This window comes from Prionailurus bengalensis, chromosome A2 (assembly GCF_016509475.1).
Source record: "Prionailurus bengalensis isolate Pbe53 chromosome A2, Fcat_Pben_1.1_paternal_pri, whole genome shotgun sequence".
Classification (NCBI taxonomy): Eukaryota; Metazoa; Chordata; class Mammalia; order Carnivora; family Felidae; genus Prionailurus; species Prionailurus bengalensis.
Genome location: NC_057348.1, coordinates 152,076,268 through 152,096,236, shown reverse-complemented (window position 1 = coordinate 152,096,236; position 19,969 = coordinate 152,076,268). Strand labels below are relative to the sequence as shown.

The 19,969-nt window shown below is 39.9% G+C and overlaps 1 protein-coding gene across 3 annotated transcripts in view; it reads left to right on the top strand.

Moving 5' to 3' along the window:
• The window catches only part of DGKI (diacylglycerol kinase iota), a 449,833-nt gene that overhangs the window by 329,631 nt on the left and 100,233 nt on the right, over positions 1–19,969 (top strand). For all 3 annotated transcript variants that reach the window (XM_043589661.1, XM_043589660.1, XM_043589662.1), the window contains one exon: positions 17,831–17,910. In XM_043589661.1, the coding sequence (XP_043445596.1) occupies positions 17,831–17,910 (80 nt within the window). The remainder of the gene's footprint in view (positions 1–17,830; positions 17,911–19,969) is intronic.

Here is a 19,969-nt window from a genome sequence, read left to right as displayed (position 1 = left end):
CCTTGACCACGTAGTTCATCTCTCTGATGATCCTAACTCTCATCTCCAAAACGGGAATAGAATTGCTGCGGGAATGAGAGAGTGAAATGTAATCTTGCGGGTGAAACTGTGGTGCAAAGGATGGCACACTACCATGCTTTCCCAAAATGGTAGCTATGGTTGTTGTGGTTGCTGTTGCTCAGGACACGCTCCAGGCCCGCTGGCTGCCCTTCGGTCTGCAGGTCGGGAGACCAGCTGACCTCTTCCACACGTGGCTCCCACTTTAATGTGCACGTGCTTCCGACCCACTTTCTCACTTTCAAAAACAGCATTGAAAACACCGATAGATATAAACAGAAAGATTATGGCAAGAGAATACAATTAATCATTTGATTTACATTTATTGTGTCTGCCAGTACAAGAGTGCTCTGATGGCTGGATGTAGAAACATATGAGATGTGTAAACACTGCCCATATTTGGTGATCTGGCCAGATATCTGCACACTTCATTAAAAAAAAATTTTTTTTATCTTAGAGAATGAAAGAGAGGAAGAGAGAGAGAATCTTAATCAGGCTCCATGCTCAGTGCAGAGCCCAGTGCAGGGCTCAATCCCACCACCTGGGATCATGACCTGAGCTGAAATCAAGAGTTGGATGCTCACCTGAGCCACTCAGGTGCCCTGTGTACTTCTTTCTTTAAGTCCCAAGACAGTTTCATATGTGTATCATCTGGTATCCAGCACTGATTTAAAAAAAAACAACTTATTTTGGAATAATTTTAGATTTCTAAACAAGTTATGAAGATACTACTGGGAGTTCCTGTACACCCTTTACCCTATTATGTTCCCTATTGTTGAACATTGTATATTACCATGGTACCTTTGTCAAAGAAACTCATATTTGCTTCATTATTCTTAACTAAACTCTAGACTTTCTATTCTAGGACCCAGTCCAGGATATCACCTTGGATTGGGTAGATATGGCATATCTTCCCAGCCTCCTTTGATCTGTTTCTCAAGTTCTCAGTCTTTTTTTTTTTCTCCCCATAATGGTCTTGAGGAATACTGGCCAGGTATCCTATAGACTATCCCCCAATCTGGCTTTGCCTATTATTTTACTCATAAATAGACTGGAGTTGTGGGTTCTTGAAAAACAAATACTGCAGAACTGAAGTCTCTTTTTGTCCCATTATCTTAGGGGTATATGATATCCACATGACATCCATGATGATGATAACCTGATCATTTGGCTAAGGTTGTATTTGCTAGGTTTCTCCACTGCAAAGCTAATTTTTTTCCCCTTTCCCTATGTTACTTTTTGTAAGTCAGCAAGTTTAACCTGTCCTCAAACTTGGGGGAGGTGGATCACTTGAATTTTCATGCTTTCCAGTTTCCATATTTGACCTCAAGTGAATGTAATACATTTGTCAAAATGGTGGAGCCATTCAGTCAAGATGCATTCATGCTTCCAAAAGCTATATATTTGCAACAAATATATGCCAGATACCATGTTAGATGCTAAGCATTAGAAGATGAAACTGGGACATTGAACATTACAGTATCATTTATTCAATACACGTTTATTGAGTGCTTACTCCAAGCAAACCATGGTGGAGGAAAAAAACCAAAACAGAAATAGTCCCTGATTCGCTGGAATTTTTTTATCATGTGATGAGAATTGCAGTAGGGCTATGGAAGTACTAGGTACCTATTTTCCCAGCAAACACCACTTAAATAACTAAAGAAAGGGATAGGAATTTTTAAGCGAGAATGAGAAAAGCCAATTTAAGCACTAATTAGTTGTATGACCCTGGACAATACATTTAGCCTCTTCAGGCTTTAGGTGCTTTATCTGCGAAATGCAGTGGTTAAACTAGGTGTTAGTTTAGAAAACTAACATTAGAAAATTGTGAACGTTAGAAAATTGTGTGTATGCATTTTGCTTCATGAATTTGCTATAAATACTGACTTTTCTTTCTGTTGATTACTTCATCTAAAATTGAATATTTCCCCCTCATTTAACAAGTTGATAACTGGGCTATTCAGTAGAGATAAGGCCTCCATTTGGTGGGGGTAGGTGTTCCATTTTGAAATCTGTCTCAGGAGTTAAATGGTATCAGTCTGTTCTCTGAAGGGCACTGTCCATCCCTTTGTGTTTGTCTTTTCCTATTTTCATGGGTTGGCATTTACCCAGAGTGCTTATGTTCTTTACTGTCTTCTCCATCTTTTGTCTGTATCTTATATTTCTCTTTTCATTTAAAATGTAATAATAAGTAAAAATAATAGTCAACTCATAGTACACTATCACTGTGAGCAAGGAAATGTCTTAACATTTCTACTCCTATCATTTAATTTAATTCTCCCCCAAATTCTGAGGTTTTGGGCTGAGCAACTTGGTAAATAGAGGTAGGGGACATGTAGAGGACCCACAGTGACCAAGAAGCAGCACATGGTGAGCTAGAAAACAAACAGACAGACAGCCTGTTGATTGCAAGCCTAGAGAAGAAAAATGCTTTATGAAACAACAGTGAGAGAACGCTGTGAAAGCCCCAGAGTCAGAGAGGTGGAGAAAGAATTGCATGCTAAGAGCTGATCATTGGATTTGGGCAGAGGGCGGTTATTAGTCACCTCACGAGAGGTTAAGGGTGAAAAGATGAATAGAGTTGGTACGTGTCCACACCGGAGTGAGGGAAGTAAGTCTGTACAGGTTGCTCTTGTTAGATGTTTAGCTATAAAGGGGAGGAGAGAATGGGCTGGTGGCTGGAAGGGGATGTGGTATCCAGGGAGGACATCTTTCTACTTGTCAGATAGTGCAGCTGTCTCTGCTGATGGGGCGCATTTACTGGAGAGAGAGAACTCGATTGAAGAGAGAAGGTCAGCTGCAGGGGGAATGGCTTTGTGTGGGTGGAGATGGGACCTAGGGCCCAGTGAGAGCTGGAGGCAGGCTCTGCAGAGTACAGAGCAGGAAGGCAGAGGAGCGATACACAGGCAGGTAAGTTGAAGGTTTGGGTACTCGGGAGAAGATGTCCCGTTCTGATGATTTTTATTTTCTCAGTGAAATAAGAAGCAAGGCTACGGGCTAATGGTTGGGATAGGAAGGTATCAGTGTTCAGAAAGAGCAGAGAAAGTTGGAAATAATCAATTTGAGGAGCAACACAATGAATGGACCAGGCAGGATTGCTGAGCATCACTTTAGATATAGATGATTTAATTCACTGGCTTTTCATAAGAATGTGTGGAGTCTGACTCATCAGTTCCTAGGGGTCTTGACTTAAAAATGAGTGCACTCTCAGGGGCACCTGGGTGGCTCAGTCCCTTAAGCATCTAGCTTCGGCTCAGGTCATGATCTCACAGTTTGTGGGTTTGAGCCCCGGGTCACTCCCGGCTGGCAGCTCAGAGCCTGGAGGCTGCTTCAGATTCTGTGTCTCCCTCTCTCTCTGGCCCTCCCCTGCTCGGGCTCTATCTGTCTCTTTCTCTCTCAAAAATAAGCAAATATTAAAAAGAATTAAAAAAACAAACAAACAAACAAAAATGAGTGCATTCTCTTTCTTTCCAACTCCAGAGATTCAGATGCCAGGAGAATATTAGACATGAAGATGATAATCTTATTTTTAATATAAATCCCTTTGTAATCTAACTCTGATTATCATCCAAAGCCTTGCTTTGTTTACAAGAAAAGACGCTTCCAGAACTGCGGTGAGGTCGATGCTGATGACCTTAAGTCTCAGGCTAGGAAATAAGCCTAAAGTGTTGATATTTATTTGATCCTTCTTTCATTGTTGAAACTTAGCATTTGGTAATGAGAACCGTCAACTCCAGGTATAGCTTCAAGTCTCCGCCCGAAGGAATATTTTTCATTTTCATTAGTTTATTCTGTGCACACGCACAAAATAATGACCAGTTCTTACTGCTTACACAGCATCCTAGTTTGTGGACCAGTTCTTACTGCTTACACAGCACCCTAGACCTTCCTGGGTGGACAACTCTAGGGTATCAGCTCAGATGGCAGGTAGGCTTCTCTTTATTTATTTATTTTTTTTAATTTTTTTTTTTCAACGTTTATTTATTTTGGGGACAGAGAGAGACAGAGCATGAACGGGGGAGGGGCAGAGAGCGAGGGAGACACAGAATCGGAAACAGGCTCCAGGCTCTGAGCCATCAGCCCAGAGCCCGACGCGGGGCTCAAACTCACGGACCGCGAGATCGTGACCTGGCTGAAGTCGGACGCTTAACCGACTGCGCCACCCAGGCGCCCCTGGCTTCTCTTTAAAGACTTCCTCCTAAGAGCTTTGTATAAAATTTTTGCTTTTTAATCCTCATGTTAACATGTGAGTGGTGCGGGATCAGCCGCTGCAGTCATGGCATCATATTTAATAATAATAACACCTAGTGTTTGCTCGCTGCATCATGGTTTACAGAGGGCTTCTCTATGTGCTGTGTGCCTGTGTTTTTATGGGGACACTTTGATTCATCACACCGTGACAGGATTTGAATTTACATGTCTCTTCTAATCCAGTACACTGTCCTTTTTTTTTTTTTTAAAGTTTATTTATTTTTGAGAGAGACGAGAGAGCACAAGCAGGGGAGGAGCAGAGACAGAGGGGGGACAGAGGATCTGAAGCAGGCCCCATGCTGACAGCAGAGAGCCCGATGCAGGGCTCGAACTCATGAACAGTGAGATCATGACCTGAGCCGAAGTCAGACCCTTAACCAACTGAGCCACCCAGGCGCCCCTAGAAATGTGTTTTAAAAAAGAGTTTGGGATCATAGTTTTTGTTATTGGTTGGGTTTCCTCAGAAACAGACTCCGAGGCTTTTGAGTTTTACACGTATGAGGCTTATTGGGGATTCTCCAAGAGGGAACAGCAGTTGTGAAAAGGGAGAAAAGTAGCGTCAGGCCGAGGAGGAAGTTGAGCTGTAATAGTTGCCAGAGGGACGTTTGCATCTGGGATGGCCGTTTAGGATTGTCCCAGTTGAAACAAGGATTGTTTCCTTGGGAGGAAGCAAACCCTGAGTAGGGTAGCTTCCTTCCTGGAGAGGAACTCAGCCGTGAGCTATGAGTAGAGCCAACAGCCAACACTTCAGCAGCTGAGGGAACGAGGGCCTCAGTCCCATCGTGGATCTGGGTGGGGCACTTCACTTCTGAAAGCCTCATCTCGTTTATGTAACTGAGCTCCTGATTTTTAAACTAAGGCCAGGAAGGAACCACCTACATGCTAGAAATCCTTGAGTCCATTCATTCACTTCTTCATTAACAACTATTTACCGAATACCTACAGTACCAAGCGCTGTTCTAGGTGCTAGGGATTAGACTCATACGACCACTAGCCTCCAAAGTTTTCTTTGTTTTTTTGACCCTACCCTTCCAAATTCAGGGAATTGGAATATAAGTTACCTTCTTTTGATGTGTCAGAATTTGGTGAAAAAAAAAAACCACAAAATGTTAATGATGACCTTTTCTTAACGGTTCTTTTTTGACATGAACTATTATTAAGCTAAATATTCTCCACTTGGAATTTGAGTGATGAAAATTGGAAACTGAAATGCAAGGCAATCTAAATTTCAGGCTATTTCTAGCCTAACACTGGAGTCAGAATTAACTCCAGAGTTTGATCCTCAGCAAGATGGACATTTCTTCTCTGTATTCTTCCAGTTTATTGGTAAAACTATTGAACTGAATAGACCTAAGGACAGAAATGTGTGCTAATGTGAAAATAACCTCTTTGCAGATTGACTCAGAACGACAATTGTATGTACTACTAACATTAGGTAAAAGATGTAGGCTTTTCATAGTTCATCCTGGGGAAAGCACTCTTTTTTAATAATACTTAGTGGGTTTCCTGAATGACTGATCCATGGCACTATTTGGGAGTCACTGATAAATAGAATTAGAGAGTCCCCTGGGTTGTCAGATTCTAAGGATGTGTTTGCTTAAATCTGCCCTATTTCACATCTCTCCATTAGTGGCTGTCTACTTGTAATTAGTTTATTCTTTTTGCTTCCAGAAAGAGATTTAGGCCTCTTCAGAAGATTTTAGGAAATCTGTCATTAATTCTGCACATGTATCCAATGAACTCAGAAATTCACAGCTGCATGACTGAATGCGTCCTCAGTATCTAACTGTTGGTGACCTTGCCCATCACCATACAGTACAATGGACAGTATGATATGCAAAAAAAAAAAAATGTGAAAACATTTGAAGTTGTGTCGCTAACTATAATTTTGAGTATTTAAGTTTTGGAACAGTTAGTAATCTTTGCTTTTGGATACTTAATGTTTCATTTGACTTCTGTATTTATATGGCTGGCCGGGGCACGTAACCAAGATTCCACTGTCATAACCAAGTATTTGTTAGCTCCTAAATACTAGAGCACTGGCTCTCATCAGTTATCCGTGATGGTTCTTCTCTGTAGCTAGGAATTTTGCAAATACTACCTTATTTGTAATGTACCTGGGAAAAAATTATGTTGTTTTCTAGTGTGCATCATCAAGTATATTCTAGAACTCACCATTAAAAGCTGCTATTACATTTCACACTGGGAATAACTCCCAAGGGATTTTATAATACATTTTGTCGTTGCAGAATTTCACTAGAATTTCATTGTGTGTGATATTAGGAATTTTCATTGAAATGGAGTTCTTACCATCAAAAATAGAAATTTACATCATTGTTGGTAAATTTCAATATTAAGTTGGAAGATTATGACATTTCATAAAATCGTTTCATCTGGACCTTTGGTTTGTATTATAGTAAGAGTATTGGGCCTTTGCCCATACTTTCCCCTAGATTATCACTGGTAATACAAGAGCCAAATTTATCAGAAGTAGGGAAAAAGAAAACTTGTGCAATTTTAAACATACTAGCCATTATTGGGTTGCATTCTCCATCTGACTTCTATTTTTGTTCAGAAGACTGTTGTAACTTTTTTTTTTCTGGATTTCTCTTTCTTCTGCTTTTCCATTGATTATGCCTGTATGCTGGTGATTACAAAGAGGAAAAGAAAAGGATCTATTGCTGCCTAATTCTGATTTCCTGAGGGACTGTAGTACGGGCTTTGGATGGATGTCTGGGGGTTAGGACGTGGTCTTTCTTCCTCCTTCCTTCCTCTATTCTTGGTTCTCCAGGCTTGAGAATATTTTCTAAAAAAAAACTTTAATGCTTATTTATTTATTTATTTATTTGTCATGTTTATTTCGTTTTGAGAGAGAGAGAGACAGAGCATGAGTGGGGGAGGGGCAGAAAGAGAGGGAGACACAGAATCCGAAGCAGGCTCCAGGCTCTGAGCTGTCAGCACAGAGCCTGATGCGGGGCTCGAACTCACAGACCGCGAGATCGTGACCTGAGCCGAAGTCAGATGCTTAACTGACAGAGCCACCCAGGTGCCCCAGTGCTTATTTATTTTTGAGAGAGAGAAAAACAGAGAAAGAGAGCGTGAATGGGGGAGGGGCAGAAAGAGAGGGAGACACAGAATCTGAAGCAGGCTCCAGGCTCTGGGCTGTCAGCACAGAGCCCCATGCGGGGCTTGAACTCACAAACCGCGAGATCATGACCCGAGCTGAAGTCTGATGCTTAACCGACTGAACTACCCAGGCACCCCTAGTCTTGAGAATATTCTTAAGAATTCTGCCAGTAACAACATGCTAACTCAGAAACCCCTTTCAGATAGTTTAGGTGTTATCAACTGCCTTTGAGGCATTTATAAATGGTCTTTGTCATCCATCATTACAAAAGACACTTTTATGTTGTTTTCATAACCCAACCACCCAACTCTCCCTCTCTTTCTCTCTTAATGTCCCTCCTCCCAGCCCTCCCTGACCCTTCATCTCACCATCTGTTTCCTCTACTCTCTCACGAGCTCAACAGGCACCAGTCCACTGTGGCATTAGGGAGGTTACAAGGAGGTTATAGCTGTCATGGCCACTCTAAACAACCTTGAGTCTCCCTTGTGTCTTTTCCTTTTCACTCTCCAGTTGTTCACAGAGTTGATTGCTTGACTTTAATCTCTCTCCCACATGTCTCTCTCCCACAGTCTTCTCTTCTGGGCTTCACCATTGCTCTTCTCCTTGAACGCTAAAGCTCTTCCTAACTCACCTTCCTGCCACTCACCTTGTCTTCCACATCTCCTCTAATGATTTTCCAAAACGTCAAAGAAAAATTGCCCTGGAACAATTAAACAGGGGAGGAAGGATTTATTCAAGAGTATTGCAATAGAGAACCAAGAGTCAACTCTGTTGTGACAAAAGGCGGGGAATTTTTAAGCCCTGGGGTGAGTGGGTAGAAAAGTAGCAGCGGATATTAGCAGGAGGCTAGTCAGTGTGATCAGGCCATCTGTGCTTGCTGCTGATTAGCAGCACTTGGTTAGGCTCCTACCCACCCATGGAGCCTCGAAAAGCAGGACACAATCTTCCTTGAAGGCATCAGAAAGATGTCTCCCAGATCTTTGAGAAAGACATTCTAGGGTTGCAAAAGGCTGAGAGGCTGGGAGAAGATTGACATCTTAAAAAGACAGAGAAATAATTTACAATAGAAAGTCTTCTAAATAAGAACTGAGAGGTCAGGCACTGTGTCAAGTATAGTCAAGCCAGGGGTCACATTAAGGCCTTCTAGGTTGATGTAAATCTGAAACCTTTACCATCCGTTGGAAACCCTATAATATCTGCCCATCCTTTTGAGAATAAGGCTCCACTCCTTAGTATAAAAAACCCCCACAAGCTTCTGGCCTTGACCTCACCTCCTTGTACTCTTTACCCACTTATTTTTGTAAGTCCTAAACATTTTCATGCCTTGGTTTCTTAGATCTAAGGATGGTCTAAGACTGAGACTTTCCTGTGCCTGAGAAATTCTTGTCTCTGTTGCTAAACTCCCTTACTGTCTTCATTTGGGGTAACTTTTTGTGAAGTGCGTCCTGTCCTAAGAAATGGGCAGCTTCTCTGCGTCCTATGCACACTAGATTCTCATTGGTCAGAATTGAAGTCACAAGGTCTATAATGGAGAGGATGTATTTAATGTCCCTCTTCCTTTCCCGGTCTGTAACACCTTGAGGGCAGGTACTGAGTCTTAGTGTTGCTTCTCACCTCCTAGCACCAGTTGTCTCTGGAAGAAGAAAATCCTTAAAACTTGCGTGCTGAATGATTAAGTGGAGGACTTGTAGGCCTGAAAAATATTTTCATACGCTATCTGTTACACAATTGCCTAGTTAAGTGAAAGTGAATACTAGGAGTTGTTATGTGAGATTATGAACAACAAAACATTTAAGAGGATTTTTTAAAAAGTGAGTTGGATGTCCCTTGGGTTGCCTTCTCAGGTAGTTTATAATTGGGATAAGAAGCAGAATTGGATCTGTGGTTTGAAACCCAGATTCGTAGAGAAACTGCTACTTTGTAGAAAGCACACCTTGAAAATACTGTCCTCACATAGGATGCAGTAAAAACTACATAGTTTACTTCTATCTTGTGGATGACACTTGGAACTAACTGTGGAAAGGTTAAGCTCAAGCTACAGAGTCCAAACTCTAGGATCACTGTTAATCACACGAACCAGGTGTCATGAAACCTTTTACAGAGGCCAGCTCTGCCATGGTGAAGTATGAAGTTCTTAGGATCTTGTGTTTCCTTTTGAATGCTAATATGCCTATTAATTTCCCCTGTTGGTTCCATTTGAGCTGTGGCAGTTAATGACGACAAGTTGTTGTAAAAACAGACCTGTGGCACCTAGGGAGAAAAATTGAGTTGAAACATTGCCAACTCATTCTCTTTAATTATTGTCAGCCATCAAGTTCGAACTTTAGTTCCCTGATAACCCTGACACATTCAAAACTAATGAGAACCACAGGAAGATTCCACTCATCCCCTCCCATCCTCCCTTAGGGCTTTGCTTCCTTTCTCTAGAGTCCCCTGCCTTCCTCCTTGATTTTTACTTCTAGTCCCTTCTTCCCATCATCTTGTGGCTTCTTGAATAGTGTTAAAACTATGGCCAAGAAAGTAGATATTATTTGTTTTTCTTTATGTAAGTGGATTCTCTGATATGAGCAAAGTATCTATATATAGGAAACTCAGAGCCTATTTTTTCTTTTCTCTTGTGTTTCTATTTTTTTAATTAATAGACTTTATTTTTTAGAACACTTTTACGTTTACAAAAAGATCAAGTGGAAAGTACACGGTTCCATATATCCCCTCACCGTACACCCTCCACCCCCGCCCCCCCAGTCTCTCCTATTATTAACATCTTGCTTTAGTATGGTGCATTTCTTGTTAGAATCGATGAGCCAGTGTTAACGCATTAGTACTAACTAAAGTCCATACTCCGCATTAGGATTCGTGCTTGTGCTCTATACTATAGTTTTATGGGTTTTCACAGATGTGTGACGCATATTCACCAGGACAGTATCATTCAGAGTAGTTTCACTACACTAAGTAACCCCTGGGCTGTACCTATTAACCATCCCTTATCTGTAACCCTTAGCAACCACTATTTTTTTTTAACTCTCCATAGTTTTACCTTGTCCAGAATACCATATAGTTGGAATCATGAAGGGTGTGACCTTTTCAGACGAACTTCTTTTACTTAGCGATCTGCCTTTAAGCTTCCTCCATTGTCTTTTGTGGCTTGAAAACTCATTTCTCTTTGTTGCTGAATGACATCCCATTGTATGCTAATGAGTTTGTTCATTCATTCACCAACTGAAGGGCATGTTTGTTGCTTACAAGTTTTGGCAATTATGAATAAAGCTGCTGTAAACATTCATGTGCAAATTTTTGTGGGGACATAATTTTCAGCTGGTAAGGATTTGTTTAGTTTTGTAAGAAACTGCCAGGCTATCTTCCAAAGTGGGTGCACCATGTTGCATTCCCATCTGTGATGAATGAAAGTTCCTGTCGCTCCACATTCTCCCTAGCATTTGGTGGTGTCGGATTTTTTTTTGTTTTCAATTTTAGCTATTCTAATAGATCTATAACAGTATCCCATTGTTTTAATTTGCAGTTCCCTAATGGCATATGATGTTGAGCACCTTTTTCATGTGCTTACTTGCCATTTATTTGTCTTCTTTGGTAAGATGTCTGTTCAGATCTTACCTTAGTTTTTAATTGACTGTTACTGCTTTAAGAATTCTTTGCATATTTTGAATACCAGTCTTTTATCAGATATGTGTTTTGCAAAGGTTTCCCCCCACCCCAATCTGTTTGGTCTTTTCATTTTTTTAAAAATATCTTTGACAGAGTAGATGTTTTAATTAAATGAATTCCAACTTACCACTTTTCTCTTTTGTGGATCACGCTTTTGGTGTTGTATCTAAACCGTCTTTGCCAAACCCAATCTTGCCTAGCTTTTCTCTGGTGTTATTTTCTAGGGAACAGATTCTTTTTCAGACTATTGGTTTCTAAAGCTGTGTATAAGTTGATAGAAAGAGAGTGAGCTTTGGACATAAACTGTATAGATTATGTCAATAAATCTAAAATTGATGCTTAAGGAAATGTCAGGTTTTAAAAAGGGTATTTCTGAATAGCATTAACATAAAATAAATGCATTTTAATATTATCTATGTTTTTGATGATGCTTCCCTATTTTATGAATTTTTGACACTGATTTATTCTTTTCAGGACATGACTGTCTTTTTATTTAACCTCAAGACTCTGCAATTCTAATATTTTTATGTATATATTTAGGACTTATAACTCAATCTTTGCAAATCCGTCCGTTTTCTGAGAAGCTTTTCTCTAAGGTCTCATACCTTCTTTTAATGATCCCATTGGAGATAGTTTTGTTTGTGTTTTGAATAGGTTAACAGCCCCATTCAGCCGCAATTCTGTTCTAACAGGAATTACACCGTAATAAATAGAGATAGAGATAGACTGGCTGACCAACTTAAACTTCACCATGTACGGAAAAGATGATGATTTCACTTTTAGATGAAGACTCTTAGGAGAGATGGAAGGAGTCTCTGCATCACTGTGTGTCTTCAGCTTCTCTGAGAGTGAGAGTGCACATGAGCCCATTGTAAGAGGATTTAGGGGACAAGGTAATGATTGAATTCTGAGAAACATTGGTGAGGGTGTTATGGTGCATTCTAGATATTAAGCAGAAATATGGTTAGAGGGAATGAACTTTGAATTCTTCTGCTCCACCATAACTTAACTCTTGCTCTCAAAAGCAGGTTAAGGTAGAGTATATCTTGGGTGATACGGTGTTGTTGTTGTGTGTGTATTTGTGTGTGTGTGTGTGTGTGTGTGTACGTGTGTATATGTATGTTTACATACATATATATATAAAAGAAATTGGTTCAGACTCGCCTGGGCTCTACCCTTGCATTGAAAACTAACTCCAAGGATGATGAATTTTTTTTTTAAGTTTATTTATTTTTGAGAGACTGAGACAGAGCATGAGCAGGGGAGGGGCAGAGAGAGAGAGAAGGAGACACAGAATGCGAAGCAGGCTCCAGGCTCTGAGCCGTCAGCACAGAGCCCAACGCAGGGCTCGAACCCATGGAGTGCGAGATCATGACCTGAGCTGAAGTCAGACGCGTAACCGACTGAGCCACCCAGTCGCCCCTGAAAATTTCAATGATGATAGCTGTCCACATAGCAGTCTTGCGAGTCACAGTGCTCCAGTATATATTGTTTGGCGGCCCGACGGATTTGTCACCCTGGGCTTGTCTAGCCCCACCTAGGAGGTTTACTTTGGTTCCCTCTTCTGTGTTGTGTTCCCCATGTGTTATGTTACATGAATTCCTCAATCTTTTGCAAACTCAAACTTTTGTTAGAGGAAGTATTGCAATAGCTCCTTGAAAGAGAATGTGTCTTTCATTCACCCTTGCAGTTGTTTGATAGCATGGATCATGTGTAAAAGTCTAGAACGCCGAAGGCATTGTTTCATTGCCTGCCCAACCATGCAGTGGCCTGTATAGTTTAAGACCATCTAATCCCTGATCCTTTATATACCATCTAGTTATTCCTCTCTGGAAAGTCATAGATACTTCTTTGTCCCCAATATTGTTAAATTTTAAAATACAATGTCTTTCTCTTGTTTTATTATCATCATGCTGGGCACCTGTCGGGCCACTTTAGTTTGAAGCTAATGTTCTTCAGTCTAAGAAAAATTTTTATTTGGTTTATTTCTGGTAATTATTCCTTTCTCTTTTCTCTGGTTTTTGAAATTCCTATTATTTGAATGTTCAGCCACTTGGCTGAGTCTTATTTTTCTTAGCATTTCTCTTGTATTTTATGCCTCCTTGTATTTTTGCTCTACTTTTATGGCAATTTCCTCAACTTTGTCTTCTATTATTTCTATTAAACTGTATTTATTCTATCAATTTTTTATTTTCAAGAATTTTTTTTTGTTTTCTGAATGGTGTTCCTTCTCCTTTTTCTTCCTCCTATTACTTATTTTATTTTTAAATAGTTTTTAAAAAATGTTTATTTTTGAGGGAGAGACAAAGCATGAGTGGGGGAGAGGCACAGGGAGAGAGGAAGACACAGAATCCGAAGCAGCTCGAGGCTCCGAGCTGTCAGCACAGAGCCTGACACGGGGCTCAAACTCACAAAGCGTGAGATCATGACCTGAGCCGAAGTCGGACGCTTAACCGATGGAGCCTCTCAGGCGCTCCCTCCTATTCTTTATCTTCTTTTAATACAATCTGTTTATATTTCATAGATGCAATATTTTATTTTAACTCTTTGAGGATTCCCCAAGAGGAGGCTTCAGATCTCTTTCCAAAAAGGCAGTGTTCTGGCTACTAGCTTTGGAGAGCCTAGTGAGGGAAGAAATCTGGGGATCTGTATTCTGCAGATAGTCAGTAAGTCCCCATTGTCTATAAAGTAATTGTACCTGCTAAGAGTGGCTGGTGGAATCTAGTGATCTATTTTAGCTGCCCCCTCCACCCTCAGTTCTTGAGGCATGTGATGCTGACAGTTTGCAAGATTCCTGGGGGTTTTACTGTAAAAATCATGTTGGTTCTCATCATTCCCATCCATGGTTTAGGACTGGACTCTATAGGGGCTGTGGGTCATTTACCAATTTTCCATCTGCTTTATCTGTTACTATCTTCTCACTGTGTCTCCTCTTTTTTTCTTGGTTTATGTCTTTAAAAAACCCATTTACTGTAATTTAGTAGCATTTCGGACAAGAGAAAAGGAAGTATTAAATCTGTCGTCAGAATTGAAAAACCAGCTTGGTTTTTATTGCTTAAAACCTATAAATTCCATTTGATCCCTGCAATACAAGTTCCATTATGTAGGCTGAGTATTGGTTGTTGCTTATTGGAGTCGAATAAAATCTTTAAGGCCAAAATAAGATGAATCATCAGGATTGGGGATAATGACTCTAATGCTCAAGTGACAACCACCTTCCTTGCTCTCAATTAATATGAAGGAAACTTCCCTGAAGTGGTAGTTAGTTGTCAATATTGTAAAATGAAGGTGATAATTTTCTCTAAATTTCTTCTGCCATCATGTCCAGCCCCAGATGGAACTGTCAGATTACAATATTTTTATACTACAGTTATTTTTCCCATTACGGAAAGAGTCGAAGTTAGTTTTAAGAAAACAGGAATATATCTTATGCAACTACCAGCTAATCCTGATAAACTGAAAGATAAATGATTATATGTATTTATTTTCTAGCTAAAGTTGTCCTAAAGATAGTAAAGGGAGTATAGGAGAAAGAACATTGATGTTTTGGTTATTCATTTTTAAATACAGCGTTGCATTTAATCTTCATAAAATCCTAGAAGAAACCCATCCTAAATACCATAGTCTTCACTTTAAGGATTGGAGGAATTGAGTAACTTGCAGGACCAAAGAGCTAATGTGAGTAATTCCGTAAGATTAAAGCGGTGCTGAGATTTGAATTCAAGAGGGAATGACTATACCCCCTTTCTACTGCACACTGCTCCTTTCATAGGATAAATTTGACAGCAAATTGTCAGTAATCATGGTATGAAATTGTGGCAGAGAATGCCCTTTTTTTAAAGCCCAATTAATAGCTAACATCAATCAAAAGCACTCTTTCTCTTACTTGACTTCTAGAGGAATAATGCAAAGTAGCTGATTTTATACTTATAGTAGAAACAAATGACAGATCTTTGAAAACTTTTTCCCAGATCTGCCTTCTTCATTCTAGGTCTGGAATATCTACTGTCTAATTGTAGTTTGAAATATCTGCTCGAAGTGCATTGAATTTGTGACCGGTTTAACTCCAAGCATTGATAATAGAAGGAAATCAGAGATGTTAACAGGATTCCTGCATTTCTATAAAACGTGTCTCTTAATTCAAGTAAATAGATGATATTGATCAGATTTTATTTCTCTACGTTGGCACGTTTGAAATTAAGAGAAAACATCGAGCCTGGGTGGCTCAGTCAGTTGGGCAGCCGACTTTGGCTCCGGTCATGATCTCACAGTCCGTGAGTCGGTGAGTTCAAGCCCTGTGTTGGGCTATGTGCTGACAGCTCAGAGCCTGGAGCCCGCTTTGAGTTCTGTGTCTGCCTCTCTCTCTGCACCTCCCCCGCTCTCACTCTGTCTCTCTCCTCTCAAAAATGGATCAACATTAAAAAAATTAAACACAGGGGCGCCTGGGTGGCGCAGTCGGTTAAGCGTCCGACTTCAGCCAGGTCACGATCTCGCGGTCCGTGAGTTCGAGCCCTGCGTCAGGCTCTGGGCTGATGGCTCAGAGCCTGGAGCCTGTTTCCGATTCTGTGTCTCCCTCGCTCTCTGCCCCTCCCCCGTTCATGCTCTGTCTCTCTCTGTCGCAAAAATAAATAAACGTTGAAAAAAAATTAAAAAAAAAAATTAAACACAGAGAGTAAACATCACTGAACAAGATTCTAACATGGGCTATAATATCATGTTAGTTATGGCTATATTTTATTTTCACAACATTTGACTGACTTCTAGGCAAAAATTCTAGATTTTCTTCCTCACTCCTCAAGTGATAGAAATCTTTATTCTTTCCTTACTTCAGTAGGTAACCTATGTAGGTTAGCTGAGGATGATTACTTTAATCAGTACTTTTAGGAATCTCCTCACTGAATTTCCCTTCCATTTCATTTAAAGATGCATGATAACCATACTAATGACTTTTCTGATGTTTCTGTTTATATTCAAAGAAAAGAGACAAGGTATTTCTCCAGATTATTATTTCCTCCAAACATGGGACACTTTACAGGGCTCCTCACGCTTTTGCCTACTGACTGTCTTGCTTAGCTTCTGAAAGAACAGGTAAAGGCAAGCCCCGGGTCCAGTACATGCTCCCTCTCCTGCTCCAAACCTTTGTTTCTTTGCCTCCCCTGGAAAGCTGACTTAGCCCTGAAAGACATACTTTCTCTTTCACGCTCGAACACGCTCTAAGCCCTTCTCCCTCTTTTCATAAACTTTTTCTGAATGTCTAACGTGGCTCTACCAGACATTATGGTTGTGAAGGCAAATGAGCATTCCTGATGAGAGAGTTCATACTGAGTCATATGCCTACATAATTCTACAAGATGATGGATGCTTTCAAGACTTACGTATGCAGGACGTGGTTTCCACTAGAGAGGTTCATACCACACCCTGTTCCTCCAGGTTGCCAGTCTAGGAGGTAATACCGAGAAACAAGTGATTTCTTTATCTCTAGACTACCCTCGCTTCTCTAACTAAAAGAGCCAGCGGGGCTTCATATCTTATGGAGAGCCTAAAACTGCCCTTAGGCAAGAATTAGTCCCTCTGTCCTGTAGTTTTCAAATGACTAAGCTCATACTTTTATATACCCTATTACAGTTATCATTTTTTGTGTATCTGCATGTCTTCTCTACTACTTTGCGAGTTCCTCAAGATTTTTCCATACATTTTAAATGTATTTTATTTCTCTATTGTTAATTTTTAATGCCCTCCTGTTTTGCGCTTTCAGACCTTTATTGATGATGAGGCTTTAAAAAGTCAGTGAGTGAAAGAGTTTAGAAAATCTTCAGTGAACACCACTGGCATATCATGTGCTTGCCAGTCTCTAGTTGGTTAATTCAAAATTTTGAAGGGTGTTTTTTTGTTATGTTATAGATTTAATAGTGTCACCATACTTTTAAAATTAGAAATAAGCAATACATTTTTTTAAGTTTGGGGAAGGAGGCTGTTTTTCAGTACTGCAGGAATCTTACGGTTATATCTGAGGAGGAAAGTTCTATCCATCAAAGTCCTTGTATAACATTTACCACCTCCTAAATATATAGGGTGTTTAAGGCACATAAGAGCTTTTCCTGTTTCCTGAAGCCCTGTTGCTATCATGTTTACACTGGCCGTCTTTAAGATCAGTTGGATTTTTAAGCTGTAAACCTTCTAGGAGCTTTTTTGTTTTTGTTTTTGAAACATTTTATGCCTATTTAGTTCTGGTGGTGGCCAGCAGGTGGCAGCACCTCCGGGAGGGAGTCTCTTGAATAGGGAACCATTGCAAACTGACAGAAAGACTAAGCCCCATGCATTCAGGAGGGAAAGGGGGTAAGTGTCCAGAATCATGATTTTTAAATTACTCTCTGGGGGTACATTGACTATTGAAAATGCAGGCATTGATGATTAGCTGGCTGTGAGCCCCCTCCTGGTCCTGCCAGTCCACCGTTTCCATGACATTACCCTCCATACCTGGGCCACCAAGACAAAAGGAAGGCTGGCCAGGTGGCCAGGGACAGCACAGATCATGCAAGGAAGGGAAGGACAACTGCAGAAATAAAGAGACTGGGTCACAAGGAAGGTTTAAGGAGAATTTTGGATAATGAAATGTCCAAAACACTACTTACATTTCTGAGATACTTTTTTAACCATAAGAAACACATTTTGCCAATCTAGAAAAATCAAATATGTTATTTTAGACTTTTCTCTTTCCTTCACCCTTAGCTATCCCTCTGGGTATTCTAGTTGTGCGTGGAGACTGTGACTTGGAGACTTGCCGTATGTACATAGATCGCCTACAGGAGGTGAGTTTCTTTAGCCAATTGTTTACTCTCAGTTTTCCATTTCTGTAAGCAATTACCAACCATATATATTTGCTTCTGAAATGATGCATTTGAGAAGGAAATGGAAACGTGGTGTCCTTGTCTTTTAAGCATCGACCAGATCGTCTCTCTCCCCAGCCCCCACTGCTATTTTCCCTCCTCCCGTGGTTGAAATGGGAAAGAAGGTTGCTCTAGTGTGATCCATAACTATAGCTTGGAACTTCTTGTCTTCTTGCCACACTGCGTATCTGTATTTTTTGAGCTATATTGAATTTCAAAGGGCCCTGATGAATAATGAAGGAAAACAGAGAGTTAGGTGGTTTAATGTTTTGTATCTAGCACAGGCTTCTGTCAGAGATCGCTACATTTTTTAAAAATGTAACTTCTACAGGAAAGAAAAACCTTCTATACCTCAGAGAAATTTGTGTCAGAACACAGAGGAATTCTCGATTCTTTCCCTCAATCTGGCTTACCATAGAGGAAGACAATGGAGGAGACCTCATAAATCGCATTCTCATGAATTTGAATCGCACCAGCAAAGCCAGGGACCCAAAGCCATCCCTGCAGTGGCCACTGATTGTTCTTGCAATACTTTGACGGGGAGTATTCCCTGTCTTTATTCTACAAATGGCGAAAGCATAAACAATCACTTCTTTGATTGTTTTTTGGTTTTTTTTTTTTGATGAAAGATGCACATTAAAACATTTATTTTCTGGATGTGGTCTAGACATTGCTATTTTTAAAGCTACTGGGTAATTATGATAGATACCACAAGATGAACAACTCCCTTCTAGACAACACATTCTACATAAGTAAATATCACAAATAAAGAAGATATATAGAACTTAAAACCCCTTCAAATTGTAGCCACTTAGCTTTGAACATTAGATTCTATTTCTCCTGATAGAAATAAATACAGGCAGAAGGCATAAAGTAAGGTGAAAAATTATGACTTTTTTTCTTCACCATTTTTAAGGACAGAAATGGAATTGTGAACACAATATATTTTGATGTAGATACCAGATTTTAAATACTGATATGGGTGAGAGAAGAAAAGTCAACAAATTTTACCCTTGTGGTTTCATTCGGCTGTTTTTACCAAGGATAACTTTAACATGTTAAAATTTGTGGACTTTGTAGAGTGTGACTCAGGCCCAAATAAATATTCCTGGAACACAAAATGTCTCATTTTTCAAAATAATGGTTTTATGCTATTGTGCAACCTCACTCAAAAAACCTGCAATAAAAAAGCAAATCATAAATGATACCAAACCTTTTTTTTTTTTTAACTCATAGGTAATTTGAGATTTCACAGTAGCAAACTACATGACTGATGGATTGACTTTGTTGAAAACTAACTTATTAGCATGCTTATAATACTAATATTCAACTAAAAGTAGGATTAAAAAAAATAATGAATGAACTCAAAGAGAAATTTTAAAACTAAGTTGGGCACAGAGAGTAAGTTGGTAAAGCCCCGTGGGAAGCAGGTATGGAGACAAAGGAACCTAGGATTGCCGACATCTGTAAATAGAATCACTACACTCATTAACAAGGAAACCTTCAGGACATGACCACGGTGACAACTTAGTTATAAAACTTTATAAAGGGATTCAGGCTCTCAGAATCTGCCAGCAAAACCTCATTAGTTTCAACCCTATTAATTTGCACTTCGTGATAATGCAAAGGTGGCCAACGATTTTCTCTTCGCCGACTATGAAAACCCATGTTTGCCTAGTACTTCTCAGTATAAACACAATTACTGTGACAGTTTGTATTAGGTCTAAGATGAATAAATTCTTCCTAAGTACTTAGAGGGATTTTAGAGACTTTCTTCATAAGCCAAAAGTTCAGGTGCAAATTAAATATGACCTCTTTTTTATTAAAATGGGCTGTTTTTTACTTTTGGTCTTCTCGATCCTTGGCATTCTATCACTAAACATCTAAACCATTCTATCACATCTAAACCATTTAAAATTTACAGATTTCAGTAGCTAAATGGCCTTTCTTCTCTCAGTCCAGCTTGGTATGCTTTTGTTAT